Source organism: Camelus bactrianus, chromosome 25, assembly GCF_048773025.1.
Source record: "Camelus bactrianus isolate YW-2024 breed Bactrian camel chromosome 25, ASM4877302v1, whole genome shotgun sequence".
Taxonomy (NCBI): domain Eukaryota; kingdom Metazoa; phylum Chordata; class Mammalia; order Artiodactyla; family Camelidae; genus Camelus; species Camelus bactrianus.
Genome location: NC_133563.1, coordinates 4,314,082 through 4,336,006, shown reverse-complemented (window position 1 = coordinate 4,336,006; position 21,925 = coordinate 4,314,082). Strand labels below are relative to the sequence as shown.

At 34.2% G+C, this 21,925-nt stretch overlaps 1 protein-coding gene across 2 annotated transcripts in view; it reads left to right on the top strand.

Annotated features, from left to right (window-relative positions):
- Positions 1-21,925, top strand: part of VIRMA (vir like m6A methyltransferase associated) — a 55,145-nt gene that overhangs the window by 13,940 nt on the left and 19,280 nt on the right. For both annotated transcript variants that reach the window (XM_010968383.3, XM_010968382.3), the window contains exons 6-16: positions 4,312-4,434; positions 5,002-5,274; positions 7,053-8,193; positions 11,341-11,832; positions 12,794-12,948; positions 14,823-14,905; positions 17,193-17,286; positions 17,428-17,972; positions 18,497-18,732; positions 19,207-19,459; positions 21,148-21,365. In XM_010968383.3, the coding sequence (XP_010966685.1) occupies positions 4,312-4,434; positions 5,002-5,274; positions 7,053-8,193; positions 11,341-11,832; positions 12,794-12,948; positions 14,823-14,905; positions 17,193-17,286; positions 17,428-17,972; positions 18,497-18,732; positions 19,207-19,459; positions 21,148-21,365 (3,613 nt within the window). The remainder of the gene's footprint in view (positions 1-4,311; positions 4,435-5,001; positions 5,275-7,052; positions 8,194-11,340; positions 11,833-12,793; positions 12,949-14,822; positions 14,906-17,192; positions 17,287-17,427; positions 17,973-18,496; positions 18,733-19,206; positions 19,460-21,147; positions 21,366-21,925) is intronic.

Here is a 21,925-nt window from a genome sequence, read left to right as displayed (position 1 = left end):
CTGATGCACATTTAGGTTGTTTCCATATCTTGTCTACTGTAAATAGCGCTGCAGTGAACATGGGGGTGCATACAGCTTTTCAAATTAATGGTTTCATTTTCTTTGGTTAAATACTCAGAAGTAGAATTGCTGGATCATTATAGTAGTTCTACTTTTAGTATTTTGAGGAACCTCCATACTGTTTTTCATAGTGGCTGCACCAATTTACATTCCCATCAATAGTACATAAGGGTTTCCTTTTCACTACATTCTTGCCAACAGTTATTATTTCTAGTTTTTTGGTAATAGCCATTCTGACAAGTATGAGGTGATAATCTCATGATGGTTTTGATTTGAGTTTCCATGAATATTAATGATGTAGACCATCTTTTCATGTACCTGTTGTCATCTGTATGTATGATTTGGAAAAAATGTCTATGCAAATCTTCTGCCCATTTTTTAATAGGGTGGTTTGTCTTTTTTAATGTTGAGTTATATGATTTCTTTAAATATTTCAGATATTAGCCCTTTATCAGATATATGATTTGCAAATATTTTCTCCCATTCTTTAGGTTACTTTTTCATTTTGTTGGTGTTATCCTTCACTGTGCAGAAACTTTTTAGTTTGATATAGTCCTACTTGTTTATTTTTGCTTTTGTTGACTTTGGTGTCAGATTAAAAAACCACCAAGACCTATGTCAAAGACGTACTGCCTATGTTTTTTTCTAGGAGTTTTGTGTTTGCAGGCCTTACATTGAAGTCTTTAATGCATTTTGAGTTAATTTTTGTGTATGGTGTAAGATAGTGGACCACTTTCATTCTTTTGCATGTGTCTGTCCATTTTTCCCAACACTATTTATTGAAGAGACTGTCTTTTCCCCATGGTATATTCTAGGCTCCTTTAGTTGTAAATTAATTAAGCGTATATGCATGGATTATTTCTGGGCTCTGTTCTGCTCCATTGATCTTTGTGTCTCTTTTTATGCCGATATCATACTGACTGTAGTACATTTGAAATCAGAATGTGATACCTCCAGCTTTATTTCTTCATTATCAAGGTTGCTTTTGGCTCTTTAGAGTCTTCCATGCAAATTTTAGGATTATTTGTTCAGTTTCTGTGAAAAATGCCATTAGAATTTTGATAGGGGTTACATTGAATCTGTATATTGCTTTGTGTAGTATGGACCTTTTAACAATATTCTTCCAATTCATGGGAACAGAATATCTTTCCATTTACTTTTGTCTTCTTCAGTCTCTTTCATAAGTGTCTTGTAGTTTTCAATATACATGTCTTTCACATTCTTGGTTAAATTTATTCCTAGGTATTTTATTCTTTTGATACAGTTGTAAATGGGATTGCTTTCTTAATTTCTCTTTCTGATGGTTCCTTACTAGTGTATAGAAATGCAACAGATTTTTGTGTTCATTTTGTATCCTGCAAATTTACTGAATTTGTTTATTAGTTCTAATAGGCTTTTGATGGAGTCCTTAGGGTTTGCTATGTATAATACAGACTTCCCGTGCTATCTGAAAGTGGAGTGTTCCTATGAAACCTTTTGTAAGCCAAAATGATATAAAGCAAAGAAACAATTACCTTAGGACACATCTCACTAATTGATGCACAGAATAAATTGAGATACAGCACGGATGCTCACAGACATAGTTTAAAACTATGGTGGCTTGATGCTGAGATGCTTATTGGAGTTGCTGGGGCAGTACCACTCTTACTCCTCAGAGTTATGCCACCTCTGTAACACCTCACTGCAGAATGAATGCTTAACATGTGTTTTTTGCTTTTCACTTTATTTATTTATTTATTTTTTTGTAAAAGTGAAAATCCTCTTTGGATTTCTTTTGATTAGTGAAAACAGGTACTAATGTAGGTCTTTTATAAAAGTGAAGTGGCATAAAGTGAACTTTTGAAAAAAAGTATACCTGTATTTTATCTGCTAAAAATGACAATTTTACTACCTTCCTTTCCTATTTGGATGCCTTTTATTTCTTTTGCTTGCCTAATTGCTCTGGCTAGGGTTTCCAACACTGTATTGAATAAAAGTGGCAAAAGTGGATATCTTTGTCTTGTTCTTGATCTTAGAGGAAAAGCTTTCTGCTTTTCACTGTTGAGAATGGTGTTAGCTACGGGCTTGTCATATATGGCCTTTATTATGGTTAGGTATGTTCCCTCTATATCCACTTTGTTGAGAGTGTTTATCATAAATGGATGTTGAATTTTGTCAAATGATTTTTCTGCATCTATTGAGATGAACATGATTTTTATTCTTAGTTTCGTTAGTGTGTTTTATCACATTGACTTTTTGCAGATGGTGAACCACCTTTGCATCCCTGGAATAAATCCCACTTGATCATGGCGTTTGATCCTTTTAATGTATTACAGAACTTGGCTTGCTAATGTTTTGTTGAGGATTTTTGCATCTATGTTCATCAGGGATATTGGCCTGTAATTTTCTTTTCTTGAGGCATCCTTGTCTAGTTTTGGTGTTAGGGTAATGCTGGCCTTGTAAATAAGTTTGGAAGACTTTGAGAAGGATTGGTATGTATTCTTTTTTGGACGTTTGGTAGAATTCACCAGTAAAGCCATATGGCCCTAGACTTTTGTTTCTTAGGAGATTTTTGATTACTTAGTCTACTTGCAGTGATTAGTTTGTTCAGATATTCTGTTTAATCATGATTCATTCTTGGTAGGTTGGGTTTTTAGGGATGTATCCATTTCTTCTAGGTTGTCTAATTTGTTGGTGTATGATTGTTCATAGTAGCTTCTTATGATCCTTTGTATTTCAGTGGTATCAGTTGTAGTGTCTCCTCTTTCATTTCTGATTTTGTTTATTTGAGTCTTCTTTTCCCTGATGAGTCTAGCTAAAGGTTTGTGTATTTATCTTTTCTAAGCTCTTAGTTTAATTGATCTTTTCTGTTGTCTCTAGTCTTATTACAGTGCCGCCAAAATTTTGTTAAATTTACTGACTTATTTTAAAATTGACATTTAAGCTCATGTATTGCATATGTATGTATGTATGTATATATGTTTTGAACTTTTAATTTTGAAATAATTAGAGGTTTATAAGAGGCTCAAAGAAATGTATAGGGAAGTCCTATGCTTCCTCCAGTTTTAACACCTTTTAAAACTCTAGTACAATATCAAAACAAGAAAATTGCCATTGTTGCAGCCTGTAGAGCTTGTTCCGATCTTCACCAGTTGTGCATGCACTCGTGTGTGTGTGTGTGTGTGTGTGTAGAGCTCTTTGTGATTTTATGTCATGTCTAGCTTTGCATGACCGCCATCATAATTAAGATACTTGATTATACCATCACAGGATTCTCTGGTGTTACCCCTTTATAGCCGCATCCATCCCACCTATCCCTAACTTTGGGCAATCACTAATCTGTTCTCTGTCTCTGTAATTATATGATTTCATGAATGTTGCAAAAATGGAATCATGAGGTTGGGATGTTTTTGAGATCGGCTTTTTTCATTCAGCATAATTTCTTTGAAATTTAGCCACTTTTTATGTGCATCAGCAGCTCCTTCTTTATTGTTGCTGAGTAGTATTACATAGTATGGATGTGTCATAATATATTTAACTGTTCAGCCATTGAACAGGGGAGTTTCCAGTTTTTGAGTATTGCAAATAAAGCTGTTACGAGTATTCATGTTCATCTTCCTGTAGAAAAATAATGGGATAATGCCCAAGAGTTATATGTATTATACTTTGGTTTATAAGAAGTCAGAAATTATAACTTTCCCAATTTAAATTAATTAGCGAAATTTCTGTTAGATGTCAGGAAGGAAAAAGTTAATAAATTCTGAAGGTGAAAAATGCCATATTACATCATTTATATGAGGAATCTAAAAAATAATAATAATAAGGACACAAATGAACTAATTATTATTTTGACTTCTTGAATATGTGTAAGCACATTTGACTGTCCTTTATGATTGGATTACTACATTCTGTTGATTCTTATTTTGTAGTTGGCTTTATTCCTTTGATAACTATGTAAATTTAAAAAGCTAAAGATCTAATTTGTTCTTAGAAACAATAATTAGTACATATATGTAAACTAAAAAAAAAGTGAAGTATGCTGTATATATGTATTTACATATGATATAATGTGTATGTGCAGTCGAACTGCAATAATTCTACCTAATAAAACTGAAAAGGAGAAAAAAATTCTGAAGATGAAAACTCAAATGATGAATAGCATTTCGTTTTTTATTTTTTAAATTTTATTTTACTATACTTTTATTTCACTGTACTTTATTTCACAGTACTTTAATAATTTGAGAGTTCTTTTTCTGTCTCTAATAAAACTAGCTGATGGGGAGAAAGAAGATCAATTTAATGGAAGCCCTCCAAGACCACAGCCAAGGGGACCAAGAACTCCACCAGGACCCCCTCCACCTGATGACGATGAAGATGATCCCATGCCATTGCCAGGTATAAGTAAAATCAGTGGTAGTTTTTTCCCCCCCTCTTGATTAATGTTAATAGTACTTTTTGATTAAAGAAAAAAAAATTAGATGCTGATAATCAAATCTTGATGAATGTCCCTCACCCTCACCCTGTGTAGTATTTTCTAGTGTTTTTTGGTTGGCAAGTGAACCTGTTAAAAAAAAAAAAATCAGTTAATTCATTTGAAGCAGAAGCAACATTGCCTTGAAAATAAAATGTTAATGTGCTATAGTGGTATGTACAGAATAATACCAGTAAAAATAAGGAATGTGTATTGAAAGAGATAAAAATCTGAATAGTTAATAGCTGAAAAGAAGATGATTATTGTATTAGAATATAAAATAGTATATTTTATTAATTCTCACTATAAAGTTGTACAGTGTATACTCTTAATATTTTTTTAAAGCAAATAATTCTACCACTTTTTTTTTTTAAGGGTATTTATGAGCTAAATCATCCAAAATGTCTTTAAGTAGTTGCAGTATCTAATCCTTCTGCCTCATATTATTTAAACTGTTAGAATAATCTGTACCTTAAATCTCAATTTTCTAGTGTCTGGTGACAAGGAAGAAGATGCTCCTCATAGAGAAGATTACTTCGAGCCCATTTCTCCTGATCGGAATTCTGTTCCTCAGGAAGGTCAATATTCTGATGAAGGAGAAGTAGAAGAGGAACAGCAAGAAGAAGGAGAAGATGAAGAAGATGATGTGGATGTAGAGGAAGAAGAGGATGAGGATGAGGATGATCGCCATACAGTAGATAGTATCCCTGAGGAGGAAGAGGAAGATGAAGAGGAAGAAGGTGAAGAGGATGAAGAAGGTGAAGGTGGGTTATATTAGCTAGGACTTCCGGGTTTTAAGTGCTGGAAACTAACTTTATGTAGCTTTGAGCAATGCAAAAGAATTTATAGCAGAAATAAATGGCTTTCAAGAAACCCAAGGGTCAGATTGTAGCTGGGCCTTAAGACTTGACTAGAGCAGGGATTTTCATTGCTTTATGTTTCTACTGTATATTCTGTTAATTAATTGTTGTATCTCTTTTCAGCCTACATCTTTAATCTCTCTTTAACCAACCAGCCTAAACTACCTGACTGTATCTCAGATCCATTTCCAATTTTCTGGGAGATTCTCTTTGTCTTCCTGTGGTATCAGCTGCCCCTTGATACCATCAGCTTTGGCCAGGGAAGCAGGGATATGCAGCAAATACATGGTGATTAGGGATTTGGTCTGCTGTCAGAGTAAGGAGTGGTGTTTTAAGCTGATGGAATTCCTAAAGGTGTCTGCCACCTATTTTGGCAGAGTGCCACATTATTCATTATTCAGAAGGTAAAATCTCAAATATACAAAGACATAAGGCAGCATGATGCAATTCTTTAATTAGGCTTTATTTTTCCTTTGAAAGCAAAAAGAGATATTCAAGCTAATTGGCCACTAATTTGTCTAAGAAATGGGATGTAATGTTAAAGCATTTACGTAAAATGACAGATAATTTGCCTTGTTTTTTCTAAGATAGTAAGGGTGAAGTTCATTCTGAATGAGAGTGAGGGCCATTTTAATATCATAGGGGCCCTTTTACAAAATACAAATAATTGAGTTATTGAGTGATAACTTTTTTAGCTTCTCCCGTTCCCAGATGACCACAAACCGCTTTCTAGATTTATTATATTTGACTGGCAAATAGTAGTTAGATTTCAGGCAGACTTTGTTAATCAGAGGACACTTTTGTAGAAAAGATGAGAGAATGAAGCTGGTTAATTTGATTTTTACTAGAAGGCATCTGAGGTTTTTTCCAAAGTCAGGTCTCCATAGGCCCTTTCTTTTCAAATATGAGTGTATTGCTACAGCGAAATTGTTTTGAAAATGTCAGAAGAGGCTGTTATTACACATCTCTGTGTTACCATGGCCAGGTAATAGTAGTGTTAAAAAGTAAAACCAACACATTTTTTTGTCTTTGGTTCTGTTTTATTTGAAAAAGAGGAAAAAGCTGCACATGTCATGATAAGAAAGCTCTTGTTTTGGCAAAGCTGAGCACTTTAAATGAACAAATTTTTTCCATAAAAATGTAATACAGATCTGAGAAGCTGTGTGGCAGGTCATATAGAGAAGTAAAAATTCAGGGAATATGAAATTCATGTTATAAAAAGAACCTAGAATGTTTTCCCTGAAAATATTTGGGCTAGCTTTGCAATTATGGTATTATTTCTTAGTTAACTTAATAATTTTTACCCATCAATTTATTTTTTCCATTTTAAAAATACTCTTTCATGAGGGCAAGTTTAATTTCTTTCTTCATGAGAGAGTTATTTTTCATTACTTTGTGGCATTTCTGATTTTATTTCTGTGAGGAAAAGATCTGTAATAGAATTAGTTGTAAAGCCAAACATATAATAGAAGACTTTGCTAATGAAGTTTTTCTATAATTATTCTATTAGAACTTATAAAATGTTAGTAATTGTTAATAAAATGTAGGGGCAGGAGTTAATTTTGTTGAGGAAATCATTAATTCTTATTTTTGCCATACTATTAAATGATTTTTTTGAATAACTAGATTTTTTTGCATTTAACAACAATGATGTAACAAATATTATTTGAACTAATTTTCAGGGGATGATGGTTATGAACAAATTTCTAGTGATGAAGATGGAATTGCTGACTTGGAACGTGAAACATTTAAGTATCCGAACTTTGATGTTGAATACACTGCTGAAGACCTAGCTTCAGTTCCTCCTATGACATATGATCCATATGACAGGGAGCTTGTACCACTTTTATACTTCAGCTGTCCATACAAGACTACTTTTGAAATTGAAATCAGTAGAATGAAGGATCAAGGCCCAGATAAAGAAAATTCAGGGGCAATAGAAGCCTCCGTGAAGTTAACTGAACTCTTGGATTTGTATCATGAAGACAGAGGTGCAAAATGGGTAACAGCTTTAGAAGAAATTCCAAGTTTAATAATAAAAGGATTAAGTTATTTGCAATTGAAAAACACAAAACAAGATGCCCTTGGCCAGTTGGTAGACTGGACTATGCAAGCTTTAAATTTACAAGTAGCCCTTCGCCAACCCATTGCCTTAAATGTCCGACAGCTCAAAGCTGGGACCAAATTAGTGTCCTCACTTGCAGAATGTGGGGCTCAAGGAGTCACGGGACTGCTACAAGCAGGAGTGATCAATGGATTATTTGAGCTCCTGTTTGCTGATCATGTCTCATCTTCTCTTAAGTTAAATGCATTTAAAGCTTTGGACAGTGTCATTAGTATGACAGAAGGAATGGAAGCTTTTTTAAGAAGTAGGCAGAGTGAAAAAAGTGGCTATCAGAAACTTCTAGAGCTCATACTTTTAGATCAGACTGTGAGAGTTGTCACTGCTGGTTCAGCTATCCTTCAGAAGTGCCATTTCTATGAAATTTTGTCGGAGATTAAAAGACTTGGTGACCATTTAGCAGAGAAGACTTCATCTGTTCCTAACCACAGTGACCCTGATCATGATACAGATACTGGGCTTGAGAGAACAAACCCAGAATACGAAAATGAGGTAGAGGCTTCAATGGATATGGATCTTTTGGAATCCTCAAATATAAGTGAAGGAGAAATAGAAAAGCTTATTAACCTCCTAGAGGAGGTTTTCCATTTAATGGAAACTGCACCTCATACAATGATCCAACCTCCTGTTAAGTCTTTCCCAACAATGGCACGTATTACTGGACCTCCAGAGAGAGATGATCCGTACCCTGTTCTCTTTAGGTAAGACATTTTTGGGTTTGGGAAATATATTTCACCAATCATTAAAGGCAATTTTTATGTGGTTGATTTTGTTTTTTTATGTATCTGTGGGAATTGCATATCTGTAAGGATACTTGTTATTTCAAAATAGGTAGCAGTGAACCTGAGAAGGGTGTTACTGTGGGTGAGTTATATTTTGTTAAGACTTAAAGTAGTTTTTAATTTTGGGGGGAGGTTAATTAGGTTTATTTATTTATTTTTAGAGGAGGTACTAGGGATTGAACGTAGGACCTTGTGTATGCTAAGCACTTGAGCTGTATCCTTCCCCTCAATACTTAAAGTAGTAGTAGCAACTTCAAAGATAGTAATAATCAACAACAGTGCTTTTATAAGCATGTTGATGAGCACAAATAAATGAGAAGCCACTGAGCGGCTTCTGGGAAGGTGGTACAAGAGGATGGCACAGGAAGGAGAGAGCTTTTGTGTGTCAACTCTTTGTACCCTGTCACTCTAATACACTGTCATTTAAGCTATTGCTTCACTAAATTAATTTTACAGCCCTGGTTGAAGTTATGTTAAAGGTTTAATTACCAGTTGTTTCTGCCATCTAACTCTCTAGTTATCTGTTGGTGCAGTTTTGGCATTATTAGGTACCCATGGTAGATGTTTTAACTTTTAATTTTTGAGGTTCTTTTCTAGCATTTTGCCTGTAAATAATTTTTTAACTAATGCAGAAATTGCATTTTTATCATTTAATTGCTTATTTCTATGATTATTTTTTGCCTTACTTTGGAACATAAGTATATTAACAGAAAATAGATACTTGTCCATTCTAAAATCTGTACCTATCCATTCCTGTTTTTAGCCTTATTTTGAGTTCTTATAGGAGTATAAGATGATAATTGCTAGAATAAGGTCTGGTAGGAGTTGAGGTCAAGAGTACACGTATAGGGGCTTGGCTTTGAACAGGGGAAAGGAAACCTTGTGAGTGTACAAATATAAATATCTTGGTAGTGTGGACACAGAAAGGAGACAGGGTGCTTCTCATTGATCATATTTTTAATAAAGTAGGAAGTGAAGTCATTCAATGAGGATGGCTGAGTGTAAGGGAAGAGGTGATGCTCTCAAGCTGTCATTGAGGGAAAACTAGTAATGAATGCCCTACAAAGTATTATTTTTTTCCTCCCATAATTGAAGGAGATACGTTTGGGTATCAGACTTCAGGAAATAAAAAGCTTTGAAAGCTATGCTAAGGAATTTGGATTTTTTAGAATTTGGGAAGATCTTGAATATTTTGGAGTAGCAGATCTGATATGATCAAAGAAGTGTTCTCAGATTATATTATCGTTACAAGATGTTTTGCAATGGAAAAGAAATGGGAGTTATTAGGTAGATGCCTGTCTAAAGATTCTAGGTATTAGGTGTGTTAAGTACTTGGCCTAATATAGTGGCATTTACAGAGAATGGGAAGACAAATATTGTGCTAGTATTGAGAGTTTGTGACAGAGCAGTTACTAGGACTTGGCAACTGACCCTGGTAGGTAAGAAGAGAAAATAAGGAGCTAAAGATACTTTGAAATTTCTAGCTAGGGTAACTATTGGAACTGTGGTTTTATGGACAGGAACTGGTAAATTAGAAGGGAGAGTGAACTTTGAAAGGAGAAATAATTACATTTTGGAAGGATTAATTTGAAGTGATGGGAAGGCTCTCTCTAAATGTCTCATGCTGAGGTCTCCAGGATAACCCCCAAGATTTGCTAGGTGGATTCACGGGACCTAGTGTTGTACTCATGACTATGATGTACTGCATCAGAAGGATGCAAAGCATGATCAGCAAAGGAAAACGGTACTTGGGGAGAAGCCCGGGGAACCGTCACAAGCTTCCAGAGTCCTTTCCCAGTGTAGGCACACAGGACTCGCTTATTTCCCCAGCAACAAATTGTGACAACACGTGTGAAACGTTGCCTACTGAGGAAGCTCATTAGAATCTCAGCATCCAAACTTATTATTGGGGAATAGCCATGTAGGCATCCAGTACCTAGCATTTGCCAGAATTCCAGACTCCCTGAAGGAAAGCAGGTATTGGGCATAAACCATATTGTTTGCATAAATGGTTTCGGCACAGTGAATATTCTTATCAGATGGTAGGTTGAAACTCTCCCCAAATCCGTCCCGAGTCCAGCAAAGAGCCAGCCTTGCAAGCAGGCCTTTCTAAGAATAAGCATGCTGAGGCCTGTGATGCTAGCTATTTTCGTACACTCCATAAGGTGGTTAAGGATGCTTTTAGAGCATAGTAATGTTTGCCTTTGTGCTAAGAAGTTCCTAGGAGTATTTGTTATGATGTAGAAGCCTGAGTTTAAGCAGAAATTTGATTGAAGAGGCAATTTTATGCTGTGTGATTACAACTTATGACATTCTGGAAGAGGCAAAACTATGGAGACAGTAAAAATGACCAGTGATTGCCAGGGGTTGCAGGGGAGGAAGGGATGAAAAGATGGAGCACAAAGTGTAATTATTAGGACAATGAAAATATTCTATCAGCATCAGAAAATAACTCTGTGTGTTTTTTGGGGTGTTGGATAAATTCAGACTTTTTCTACTAAAATTGTGTATACTAAAAAATGGTTCTTGGATTTGATAAAAGAGTACTATGTATGGGGGTAGTAAATACTAAAATTTGATAATTCAACTTTTTCCCCTCTCCAGTGGTACTAATTCAGAGATACTACATATAGTAAATCTGAATATACCATATGATTTTATAGTAAAGCTACTGTACTCTTCCTAGATAAACTAAATCAGGTATACTGGTATGCTGTGAGTTGAGTAGGACTGTGGTTGAAAAGGAAGGAACATTTGATAAGTGACCTGGAAAGAAGGCCCAGAATTTAAAGTCAAATTTGATTCTGGAAAGAGAAAACTTGTCAACAGTTACTTGTTGAACATCCTTTGAATGCTAGGAAAAAGCTGTATAGAACTTTCACTTTTGTTTGGCCCAGTAGAGAGAAGACTTGCTACTCACATTATGTTTTTAGTTAAAAGTAGTATATTGCTGAGGATAAGGATTATGGCCGTTAAAAATTTTAGCTCTTTCCTGTCTAATGAATATTGAATAAATGAAGAATGTTTTACACTGACTTAACATACATCTTGTTACTTCTTCTGTAGGTATCTTCACAGTCATCACTTCTTGGAGTTGGTTACCTTGCTTCTGTCAATTCCGGTAACAAGTGCTCATCCTGGTGTGCTGCAAGCCACTAAAGATGTTTTAAAGTTTCTTGCACAGTCACAAAAGGGTCTTCTTTTTTTTATGTCAGAATATGAAGCAACAAATTTGTTGATCCGAGCTCTGTGTCACCTTTATGATCAAGATGAAGAGGAAGGCCTCCAGTCCGATGGTGTTGTTGATGATGCATTTGCCCTGTGGCTGCAGGACTCAACACAGACATTGCAGTGCATCACAGAACTGTTCAGCCATTTCCAGCGTTGTACAGCCAGCGAAGAAACGGACCACTCAGATCTCTTGGGAACTCTTCACAGTCTTTACTTGATTACCTTTAATCCTGTGGGAAGATCAGCTGTTGGTCATGTTTTCAGCCTTGAGAAAAATCTCCAAAGTCTTATTACTCTAATGGAGTACTATTCCAAAGAAGCCTTAGGGTAATTTTCTACTTATTCCTTAAATTTTCTATTTTATTGGAAAACTACATCACTAATGGGCTAGTTTCTTGAAAGAATATGTTGTTTTGAAAGTAAAAACTAATTTCTTGACATAACACATAATTAAGGAGTATTTAAGGATTAGAATGAGAGAAATCTCTAAAATATAGGATGTGACTGTAGAGAAATGAAATGGCAGCTTCTTCCAGTTTCCCCACGGTGTTGACAAAGTTTGGATCTGTAGTCTTCCTCCTGATTTGTGTGGAGGGGACTCCTGAGGCATAGGAGTATTATACGTATACCTTAAGAGTAATGAGAACTATTTTGCCATCTTCTGCCCTCATCTTCAGGGTGCTCGGATTTCAGAAGTGTTTTTACTGGTTGAAGGGGGTTGAGAATGATAATAGATTATACGTACTCTTCCTGGTTCATGTCATACAAAGCAGTGGCATCCTTTTTATTGGGGTTGTGATATGACTCCTTGAGTGAACAGTCTTTTGGGGGGCCTTTAAAAGGCAAACTCAGTGAGTTCTATGCCTAGCTGTATCTTAACGGTTCTGTAGTGGAAGACTGAGTGATGATGGCGTGGGTTGATTCATCACACTCTTTCCTGTTGATAGAGAGTGGATAGCATTTTAAAGGACACCAGTGAAGTGTACTTCCTAATCTTTCATTGCTAATGAAGTACACTTATTATTTCATTCTTCTTCTGATCTTATTTCTTAATAGAATTTTAGTTTCCATTGTGATGAATGTGCTTTGTTGTTACATACTTTTAAGTAGTGTTTTCAGATCAATCAGAGATCGATCTTTAAAATGTGATTTCTTGTTTTCAGGAAATTAGTCGTATTTTGTTGTGAAATTCCTTGGTCTCTTTAGAACCAAGTAGAAAAAAATGTTTAAAATTGTTTCAAAAAATTTGTTTTTGTACCCAGAACTTTAAAACCTTATTTTGTTTCAGTGATTCCAAGTCTAAGAAGTCAGTAGCTTATAACTATGCATGCATACTTATTTTGGTGGTGGTTCAGTCTTCCAGTGATGTCCAGATGCTAGAACAGCATGCAGCATCTCTCCTGAAGCTTTGTAAAGCAGATGAAAATAATGCTAAATTGCAAGGTATGGTACTTGAAGTTATTTTGAGTATTGTGACATGTGGAGAAAAAAGCCTTTGAATATCTATAATTAATATTGTTACCATGGTTTGATAATATACCTAGTAATACCATTTTTTAAATTCAAGTATATTTGATTTACAACGTCACAGTAATACCGTTTTTAACTTCTGAAAGTGCCTTTTATGAAGATACTTTATACGTTCTCAAAAAGATTTTTCTGAAAGGTCATGGAAATTTGTGATTGGTTGAAGTTCCTAATCAAAATAGAAATAAAGATGAACTCAGAAGTTCAGTTTTATGTGTAGTTTGCATGTGTGTTTTCTATATATATATTTCTAAGTACAATACTTTTCTAAGTACAACTTAGAAAATCCAATTGTGGTTAACACATGTTTGCTGTTCTCAAAAGTGAAAAATGAAGAACATGAACATTATTTTCTGAAGTATATAAATGTATGTTGTGAAATTTATGGCAAACTGTGTGGGCAGTCTAGAAAAGTTTAAGGTAATCACAGTTTTTTATTATTTTATTTTGGTTCTTGGCTTTCTGACCTTACCAAGTAGAAAATTGACAAATTGAGTAAATATTATAAATAGCATGTTGCCCCTTTTCTTTTTAATCCTAAATTTTATATATGATACTCCAGCAAAAGTTGGGTAGTAGACTCAACTTTCCATACTGAAAAATAAATTTTTTTCTCCCGAAGTATGCCTTTATAGAAGGAAAGTATGCAGCGTCTTCAGAGGTACATTAATGCTTTACTACACATTCTGGGTGATGGGTCTTCTTGTTTTTGTTTTATTATTCCTTATATCTTTCATTTGACAGTATATATTCTATATATATGAAAGAGTTTAAAAACGCTTAGGAAAAATGCTTAGATGTAAACAGTATGTAGTCCTCATGGAAGAGTGTAGAACCAAGGAGAGATGACTACTATTTTCAGTTTCCTTTATTCATTTCTATAAAGTATCTAGAACTGTTATATCACTTACCACATTAGAATGCTTTTCTAAAAAACATTTTTGGTGATAGAGTATAGGTTTTATGGCATAGCTTTTAGGAGAGTTGAGTTCAGTTGCAGTGAGTGGTATATTTCGTGTGTTTATTTTATAAACAAAATTTCCTGTTATTTTGGGGGCCATTGTGATTACTTTTAATTTTGTAAAGGCAAATTAGGAAATTGACAAATTTAAAAATTCATGTTAAGGGAAAAGGCACTCAGGAAATGTCCCCCCACGGGTTTAATCCTGTTAGAAATTAATACATTTTGTGTATGCTTTTTTCGTAAAATTAAATTTAAAAAAATCTTTTAAGCTTTTTTGGGGGGTGGGGAGATTCGGTTTGTTTGTTTGTTTATTTATTTATTTTTTAGTGGAGGTACTGAGAATTTAACCCAGGATCTTGTGTATGCTAAGCACAAGCTCTGCCACTGAGCTATATTACCCCACTGTGAATGCTTTTTTGGAGTGTGGTAATCAGTGTTAGCGTTAGGTGAATAATCAGTATATATTGTTATATTAATTATGAGCAATCAATTTAATAAAATTTTTAAAAATGTTGTAAGTTGGTTGTTGCAAAAAATATTGTTTAGTTAGATGGTCCTGTTTAATCATGTGAACATACAAGTTTTCGGAAACCAAATAACTAAGAGTGGTCACCTCTTATTTCTAAACCAGTATAGGAGAACGTTAACATTTCATTTTAAAGTTTGTTTAAAGAACTGGATGTAAGTTTATTCCTGTATAAAAGATTATTGAAATCAGTATGGATCTGATAATGTTTTTCTCTGGAAAAGGATACCTTTACTTCCTTTGTTATAAATGCTTTTATTTTAAAGTAATACATTCTGAATTACTCTTTTTGTTTTTAAGAACTTGGCAAGTGGCTTGAACCTCTGAAAAATGTTAGATTTGAAATTAACTGCATCCCAAACCTAATTGAATATGTTAAACAGGTAAGTAAAACTTTATTTTATGTAACTGTGTGGTAGTATATAGTAATATTACATTAAATCACTTGTATAGACAGTGCAGTTAAATATACTTGATTGATTTGCTAGTCTTGTGGGTATAGATTGGTACTGGGTGTGTATAGGTAGATGGGTGTGTAATTGTGTGTCTACATGAATACAGATGCACACAACTATACTGCTTTCTACTGCCAGATTCTGTCCTATTTTTTTCCCCCTCAAATCAGAATATCACCTACCATTTTGATGATTTGAATCCTCTGATAGTGTAACATGTAATTATTTCAGTTAAACTTTAGTGAAAAGGAACTTTTCTCAGAATTTTTAGGTAAAAATTGATGGAGTCTATTCTGGATAATTGCAGTGGCTTTTTTTAAATTTTTGTTAATTTGTGATGGTCAAATCTGCAATTGAAATAATTTATGAAAGTTGAAAACCATAAAATTCATATTACTACAGTTGAAAAATGCATATACAATTCAGGTAATTCATAATGGAAAAATTCATTAAAATTATTGCATCCTTGGAAGGCTGAAAAGTTTTCTTTGTTCCTTAGTTGATCCAATGTGTAGCATAGGAAGAAGGGTTAAAGGTACTTACAGATGCATAAAAAATTTTAAACCAGAGGGGCAGAATGGACCTTGAATTATCTCCTTTCTCATTTAACAGATGAGCTATATGTATTGTGTATATATGTATATGTCTGTGTGTATAAACCATCTTGGTCTTGGATCTGAAATGTGTTACTGAAGTAATGTATGTATATTATCTAATCTGTTGCTATTCTAATCTAGCGAAAAAGAGCTGTTTGGGTTTATCTGCTTCAGATTTTTCTTCATTAACTTGTGTGCTCTTCTCTTTTTTTTCCTCCGTGTCTCCTAAGAATGCTTTAACTCCTGTAGTGCCGTCATAGTCTTCTGTTCTTTACTTTATGCCTGTACTGATATTTAGAGCTTTTCATTATATTCAGTCTTTTTTTTTTTTTAATGAAAGTATTGAGGATTGAACCCAGGACCTTGTGCATGCTAAGCACATGCTCTACCACTGAGCTACACCCTCGCCCCTCATTATATTCAGTCTTTTATTTAGCAGAAGTATAATAGTGTCCTGTAGATTTAGATGGTCAGGTATTTAGGGTACTTGTACACGGTCAGGAGAATATGTAAAGTATCCAATAAGTATCAGATGACTTGGGTAAAGATATTTAACCCAATAAAAATTTTAGTTCTAGATATTTGAATTACGTGCTGTGATTAAAAGAGTTTTAATTTTTATGTAAATCCTTGTCCCGTTAGTTATGATTTTTATAAGTGACTCTCATTCTAATATGTACTAAAAACAGTTGATCTGAGACTGAAACTTCACTCTGTGACTCTCTGCTGCTTTATGTAATTTGTGGAATTATTGAGAGGTAGCAAGAAAGAAATGAAAGATAACCTAAGGTGGGAAATGTATGAGGGAAAGAATTTTCTTATTTTCAAGTTTCTCCTCTGAAGCTCCTTAGAAGCTGAAATAATAACAATAATAACATTTCTTCTAAGTTTTTTAAACCATTTTTATGCTGCTCCATTGAAACTATAAAGATAAAGCAACTTAAACATAACTATTTGTTGCCAGGAAACATAGCATGGACAGGTGCTAAGGTCATAGGCAACTGTATTTCTTTTTCCTCTAGCCATGCCCCAAATGGCCATAAGAACTAGATTCTTGTGGTGTCTGCATTTTTAAAAATGAACGTTATGTAGTAGTAAAATGTTCCCTGTTGCTTCCTCAGTTTTGAAAGAGGTATTAGTACCCACAGGGCTTTGTAAAATCAGTTATTGCTTCATCTTTGGGAAAGAGTATCCAAACAGGAGCTATTTTAAATTCCTAATACAGAGTCTCATACATATCTGTATGCAACCTTTGTTTTAGTCAGTACTTTTTAATATATTTGTACTTGTCTTTGCAATTATTCATTTTATATACATAAATGTATCATATATAGTACAACATACGCCATAGGGCAAGTAACTTTTATAAACTTCATTAGCCTTATTTATGTTTTAAATTTACTTAAGAAGTTTAAAATGATGAAAGTACTCAACTTGAGCCTTTTTTTTTTTAAATGGAGATATTGGGGATTGAATCCGAGGACCTTGTGCATGCTAAGCATACGCTGTACCACTGAGCCATACCCCCACCCCCTGAAATTCATGTTTGTAACTAATGCCTACTCTGGGTCTGATAGTTACCAAGAAATTAATCTTTCTGTTCATTTTTATTTTTAAAGAATATTGATAACTTGATGACCCCAGAAGGAGTTGGCCTTACCACTGCCTTGCGTGTTCTCTGTAATGTGGCGTGCCCACCACCCCCTGTTGAAGGTAATGTGGCTACTCTGCTTAAAAACTGCTATTTTTTAAGCCTAGTATAAATATCCTTTGTTAAATAAAATATTAAGAAATCTTAATCAGTGAGTAACATGTAAGTAATTAGTTTTTTTTTTCTCCCTTATTTATATGAAGGTCAACAGAAAGATCTGAAATGGAATCTTGCTGTTATTCAGCTTTTTTCTGCTGAAGGAATGGACACCTTTATTCGGGTGCTGCAAAAATTGAACAGTATTCTGACTCAGCCATGGAGGCTCCATGTCAACATGGGGACTACCCTTCACAGAGTTACTACTATTTCAATGGCTCGCTGCACACTCACTCTTCTTAAAACTATGTTAACGGAACTCCTGAGAGGTGGATCCTTTGAGTTTAAGGACATGCGTGTTCCTTCAGCACTTGTGACTTTACACATGCTCCTGTGCTCTATCCCTCTCTCAGGTCGTTTGGATAGTGATGAACAGAAAATTCAGAATGATATCATTGATATCTTACTGACTTTTACACAAGGAGTTAATGAAAAGCTCACAATCTCAGAAGAGACTCTGGCCAACAATACTTGGTCTTTAATGTTAAAAGAAGTTCTTTCTTCAATTTTGAAGGTTCCTGAAGGATTTTTTTCTGGACTCATACTCCTTTCAGAGCTGCTGCCTCTACCATTGCCCATGCAAACAACTCAGGTATCACTTCCATATAACATGCATCTTATAAATGACTGCAGTAACACTTTTTAAAAAGCCAGTGATTTTGCTTTAAAAAAAACAAACAACCCTCATCTCCTTCCCCTAAGAAAGACATAATAACTCGATGAGGGTGAGATAAAACTGAAGAAAGTTGGTCATTAAGGAAATATGGGAGTAACATTTTAAATAAAATTTTGTTAATGTGAATTTTATTATGCTGTTATGTATACTTGTACTTTTGTTATTTTTAATCCTTTTTTCCTCCCTTTATCATGTGTTAGAATTTGCCATTGACTAGGTTGCTTCACCAATGGACTCTGCTCTACTGACTGCTAACCTGAGAACAATAAGTTTTTTAGACGCGTTGAATTCAAGCAAATGTCTAATTGTATAATAGAAAATTAAATGTTTTAAGCATACAGTAAAGATGTTCTTTTCATAACAGTTTTTCCTGAACAGTTTTTGTGACTATAAATAAATATTTAAAATCTACGTACACACACATTATACTTTTTTAACAGGTTATTGAGCCACATGATATATCAGTGGCACTCAACACCCGAAAATTGTGGAGCATGCACCTTCATGTTCAAGCAAAGTTGCTCCAAGAAATAGTTCGCTCTTTCTCTGGCACAACCTGCCAGCCTATTCAACATATGTTACGACGTATTTGTGTTCAATTGTGTGACCTTGCCTCACCAACTGCACTTCTGATTATGAGAACTGTGTTGGATTTGATTGTAGAAGACTTGCAAAGGTATTTTCATTTTGCATTAAAATTTTTTCAAGTTATTTTTGACACATATATTTTTAAACTTAGAATTTGGAAACCAGAGTTTAGAATGCTCAGATAATACATACATATAAATATACACATAAACATATACACATACACACACAGACACAAGTGTATATGAATATATGTAGATTAATTTTAATTAGGAAATTTTATTTCATTATTTCATGTGCAAGCTACCTTGAAGTGTTTGAAGATTTTGGGTGTTTGGAAGGTGAACTATAAAGTACTCTGATTTAAAAAAAAATTACTGAAAACCAGAATTTATAAAATTTTATAGTAATTGTAAAATTCCAGAGAAGTTGCCATATTCAAGGAATGAAATGTTTTTATACAAGATTTGTATAAGTTCAGATGTGTTGAAAAACAAATGTTAGTTAAATAATGCTTTAAAGTTAGGAATTTTGTTTACTAAATGTGTTGATTTTATTTCAGCACTTCAGAAGATAAAGAAAAACAGTATACTAGCCAAACCACCAGGTTGCTTGCTCTTCTTGATGCTCTGGCTTCACACAAAGCTTGTAAATTAGCTATTTTGCATCTAATTAATGGAACTGTTAAAGGGGATGAAAGATATGCAGAGATATTCCAGGAGCTGTTGGCGTTGGTGCGGTCTCCTGGAGATAGTGTTATTCGCCAACAGTGTGTTGAATATATCACATCCATTTTGCAGTCTCTCTGTGATCAGGTATTTATAGTTATTTTATAAATTCTTTGTCTGTTTATGTGTTTTTTAAAAGCTTCTCTTGATGTAAATACTGGCTGTGTACAAAGAGATCTCATCTGTTTCATTACTCTTCCTGTTGTTTAGGGAGGTAATTTGCCCAGTGAGCCAGCAATAAAATGGTTTGGTGCTACATAACTTTCATTGAGTTTGTACTTCACAGGCTTCTCTGAAGAGCTCTTTTCCTTTTCTTTTATGAGAGTGTGTCCTTGGATATTTGTTTTGTGTGCCACTGTATACTTTGGGGTTGGTTATGTCTGGTATGTTCATTTTCCTTCCAGTTACACACCAATTCATTCTTGAGTTTTATAGTTTTGTGATTGAATTAGTATCATGTTCTCTTGGTAGGACAACTTTTGAAGGCATCACAGGCTGCTGTGGTTTTAGTGTATTTCAGACTACTGTGCTCGTAGATGTTGACCAAAAGTAGTAGTATTTCATCTTGCTGTCTGTATTCTTGACATGCAGTTTATAATTCCATGAGTTAGTGAAAATTGTTTTCGCTTTTAAAGCCCATTACTTTTGGGATCTTTGGAGATTTCTCTGCCTAATGGCATTTTAGCCTGTCAAAATGCTACCGCTGTCTAATCAATCAGATGCGATCTTTTTCAGGCAGAATATTTTTAATAGGATTCCATGTTGGAAGATTACCTTTTTCTAGCTAAGAAAAATCCAGTTTAGTTACATTTAACACTCCAGTCAAGAAGGAATATTTTTGGTGTGATTTGTTTCCACAAAAAGGGAACTGGTAGAAAATAGCTTTGGACCTGGTAAAAAGCTATTTTAAGTCCTCCAATCAACTGGTGTTTGCTATATAATCCACATTGGGTTATTTGAGTACGCTGAATAACACTTTAGCATCCTAGCTGTCCTGATCACATAAACCTCACTCTTGCCCTCGCCTTATTTCCCTTTTATTCAAGCTTTATTTTATAGTTCTAACCCAAGTTGAATACTGGTTTCCATCCAGTATGTTGAAATGATTAAAGGCAATAGTACATACCTAAAAATGTTTCCATAAAATCTATTTTACTTCTGTGAAAAAAAAAAGTAGTGGGATATTCAGCTATTGTTAGGTAAACTTGCCTAGCATTGAAAACTTGAATTTTAAAAGTATATAAAAACTCAAGGAAACTATTTAGTTGGAAGACTGTGCCTAAGTGTTCTTTTGCTCCATCCATTTCTTTGTGTGATGTTTTAAATTCATATATGGATATATTTATTAAAGTTTATTTCTCTGAATGGTTTCTTTATAAATTAAAAAAATATTGAAATGAATGAATAATACAGTAATTTAAAATATTTTAGTACCAAAGTGCTTACCTAACCATTTGAATATAGAAACTACACTCAGTGTAATCCAGAAGGAGAAATTTTTCAAAGAGATGTTGTTTCACAGTAAAAATACTGTAAAGCAAAAATATTTAAGTCTTTATTTCTTTCGGTGTGTATCCTTGTATTAACTTTTATAGGAGGGCAAAACAACTTTGTTCTGAATGTGTTTGAACCTATGTTTGGGATGGGACAGTAACTATAATATTTTGATAATTACTAAGTATTAATTGCTATGTATTTCTGAAATAAAAATACTAAGTGATAGTGATAATCATTTAAAAAATTGTTTTTTCCCCAACTTCCCTCCTCCCTCACAGGACATTGCACTAATTTTGCCAAACTCTTCTGAAGGTTCTATTTCTGAACTGGAGCAGCTCTCCAATTCTCTGCCAAACAAAGAATTGATGGCGTCAATCTGTGACTGCCTCCTGGCTATGCTAGCTAACTCTGAGAGCAGCTACAACTGTTTACTGACATGTGTCAGAACAATGATGTTTCTTGCAGAGCATGATTATGGATTATTTCATTTAAAAAGGTAATGCTTTATCTAATTTAATATACTTCTGGATTTAACCCCTCCCCATATTAATTAATTCATAGCTGTTGTAGAAGGTTGAATATATGATTTCTTTCGTGTGGAGAAATTTTGCATTTATAGAAAAGATTCCTTAGTGGTGAAATGTCCTAGTAATAAGATCTTTAGGATTGAAAATATAAATTGAATAGATAGACATATTGGGCATCTTACAGTATTTAAGAAGGAAATCTTACTGTTCCAGGGATGTTAATTCATGCTCTAAAATAGTTGTTTTGTTGGTACATTCACCTGTAGTTCTTCAGAGATGATGGTAGTGTGATGTTATGGACCCTAAAGCTAAAAGTGCGGATTCTTGTGTGTTTTATTCTCTAGAAGAATGGCTGAGATGAAGTTAATTTGAAATGATATAAACCTCATGCTGTTTAGTCTCTCAAGTGTAATTTCTGTTCTAATCTCTCTGTCCATGTCATCATCTTTTTCTTCGCTATGGAAATAGCTGGCTATCACGTAGATTTCTTTGGGAATTTGTTGAAGTATGTAAGATTATGAGATAGAAG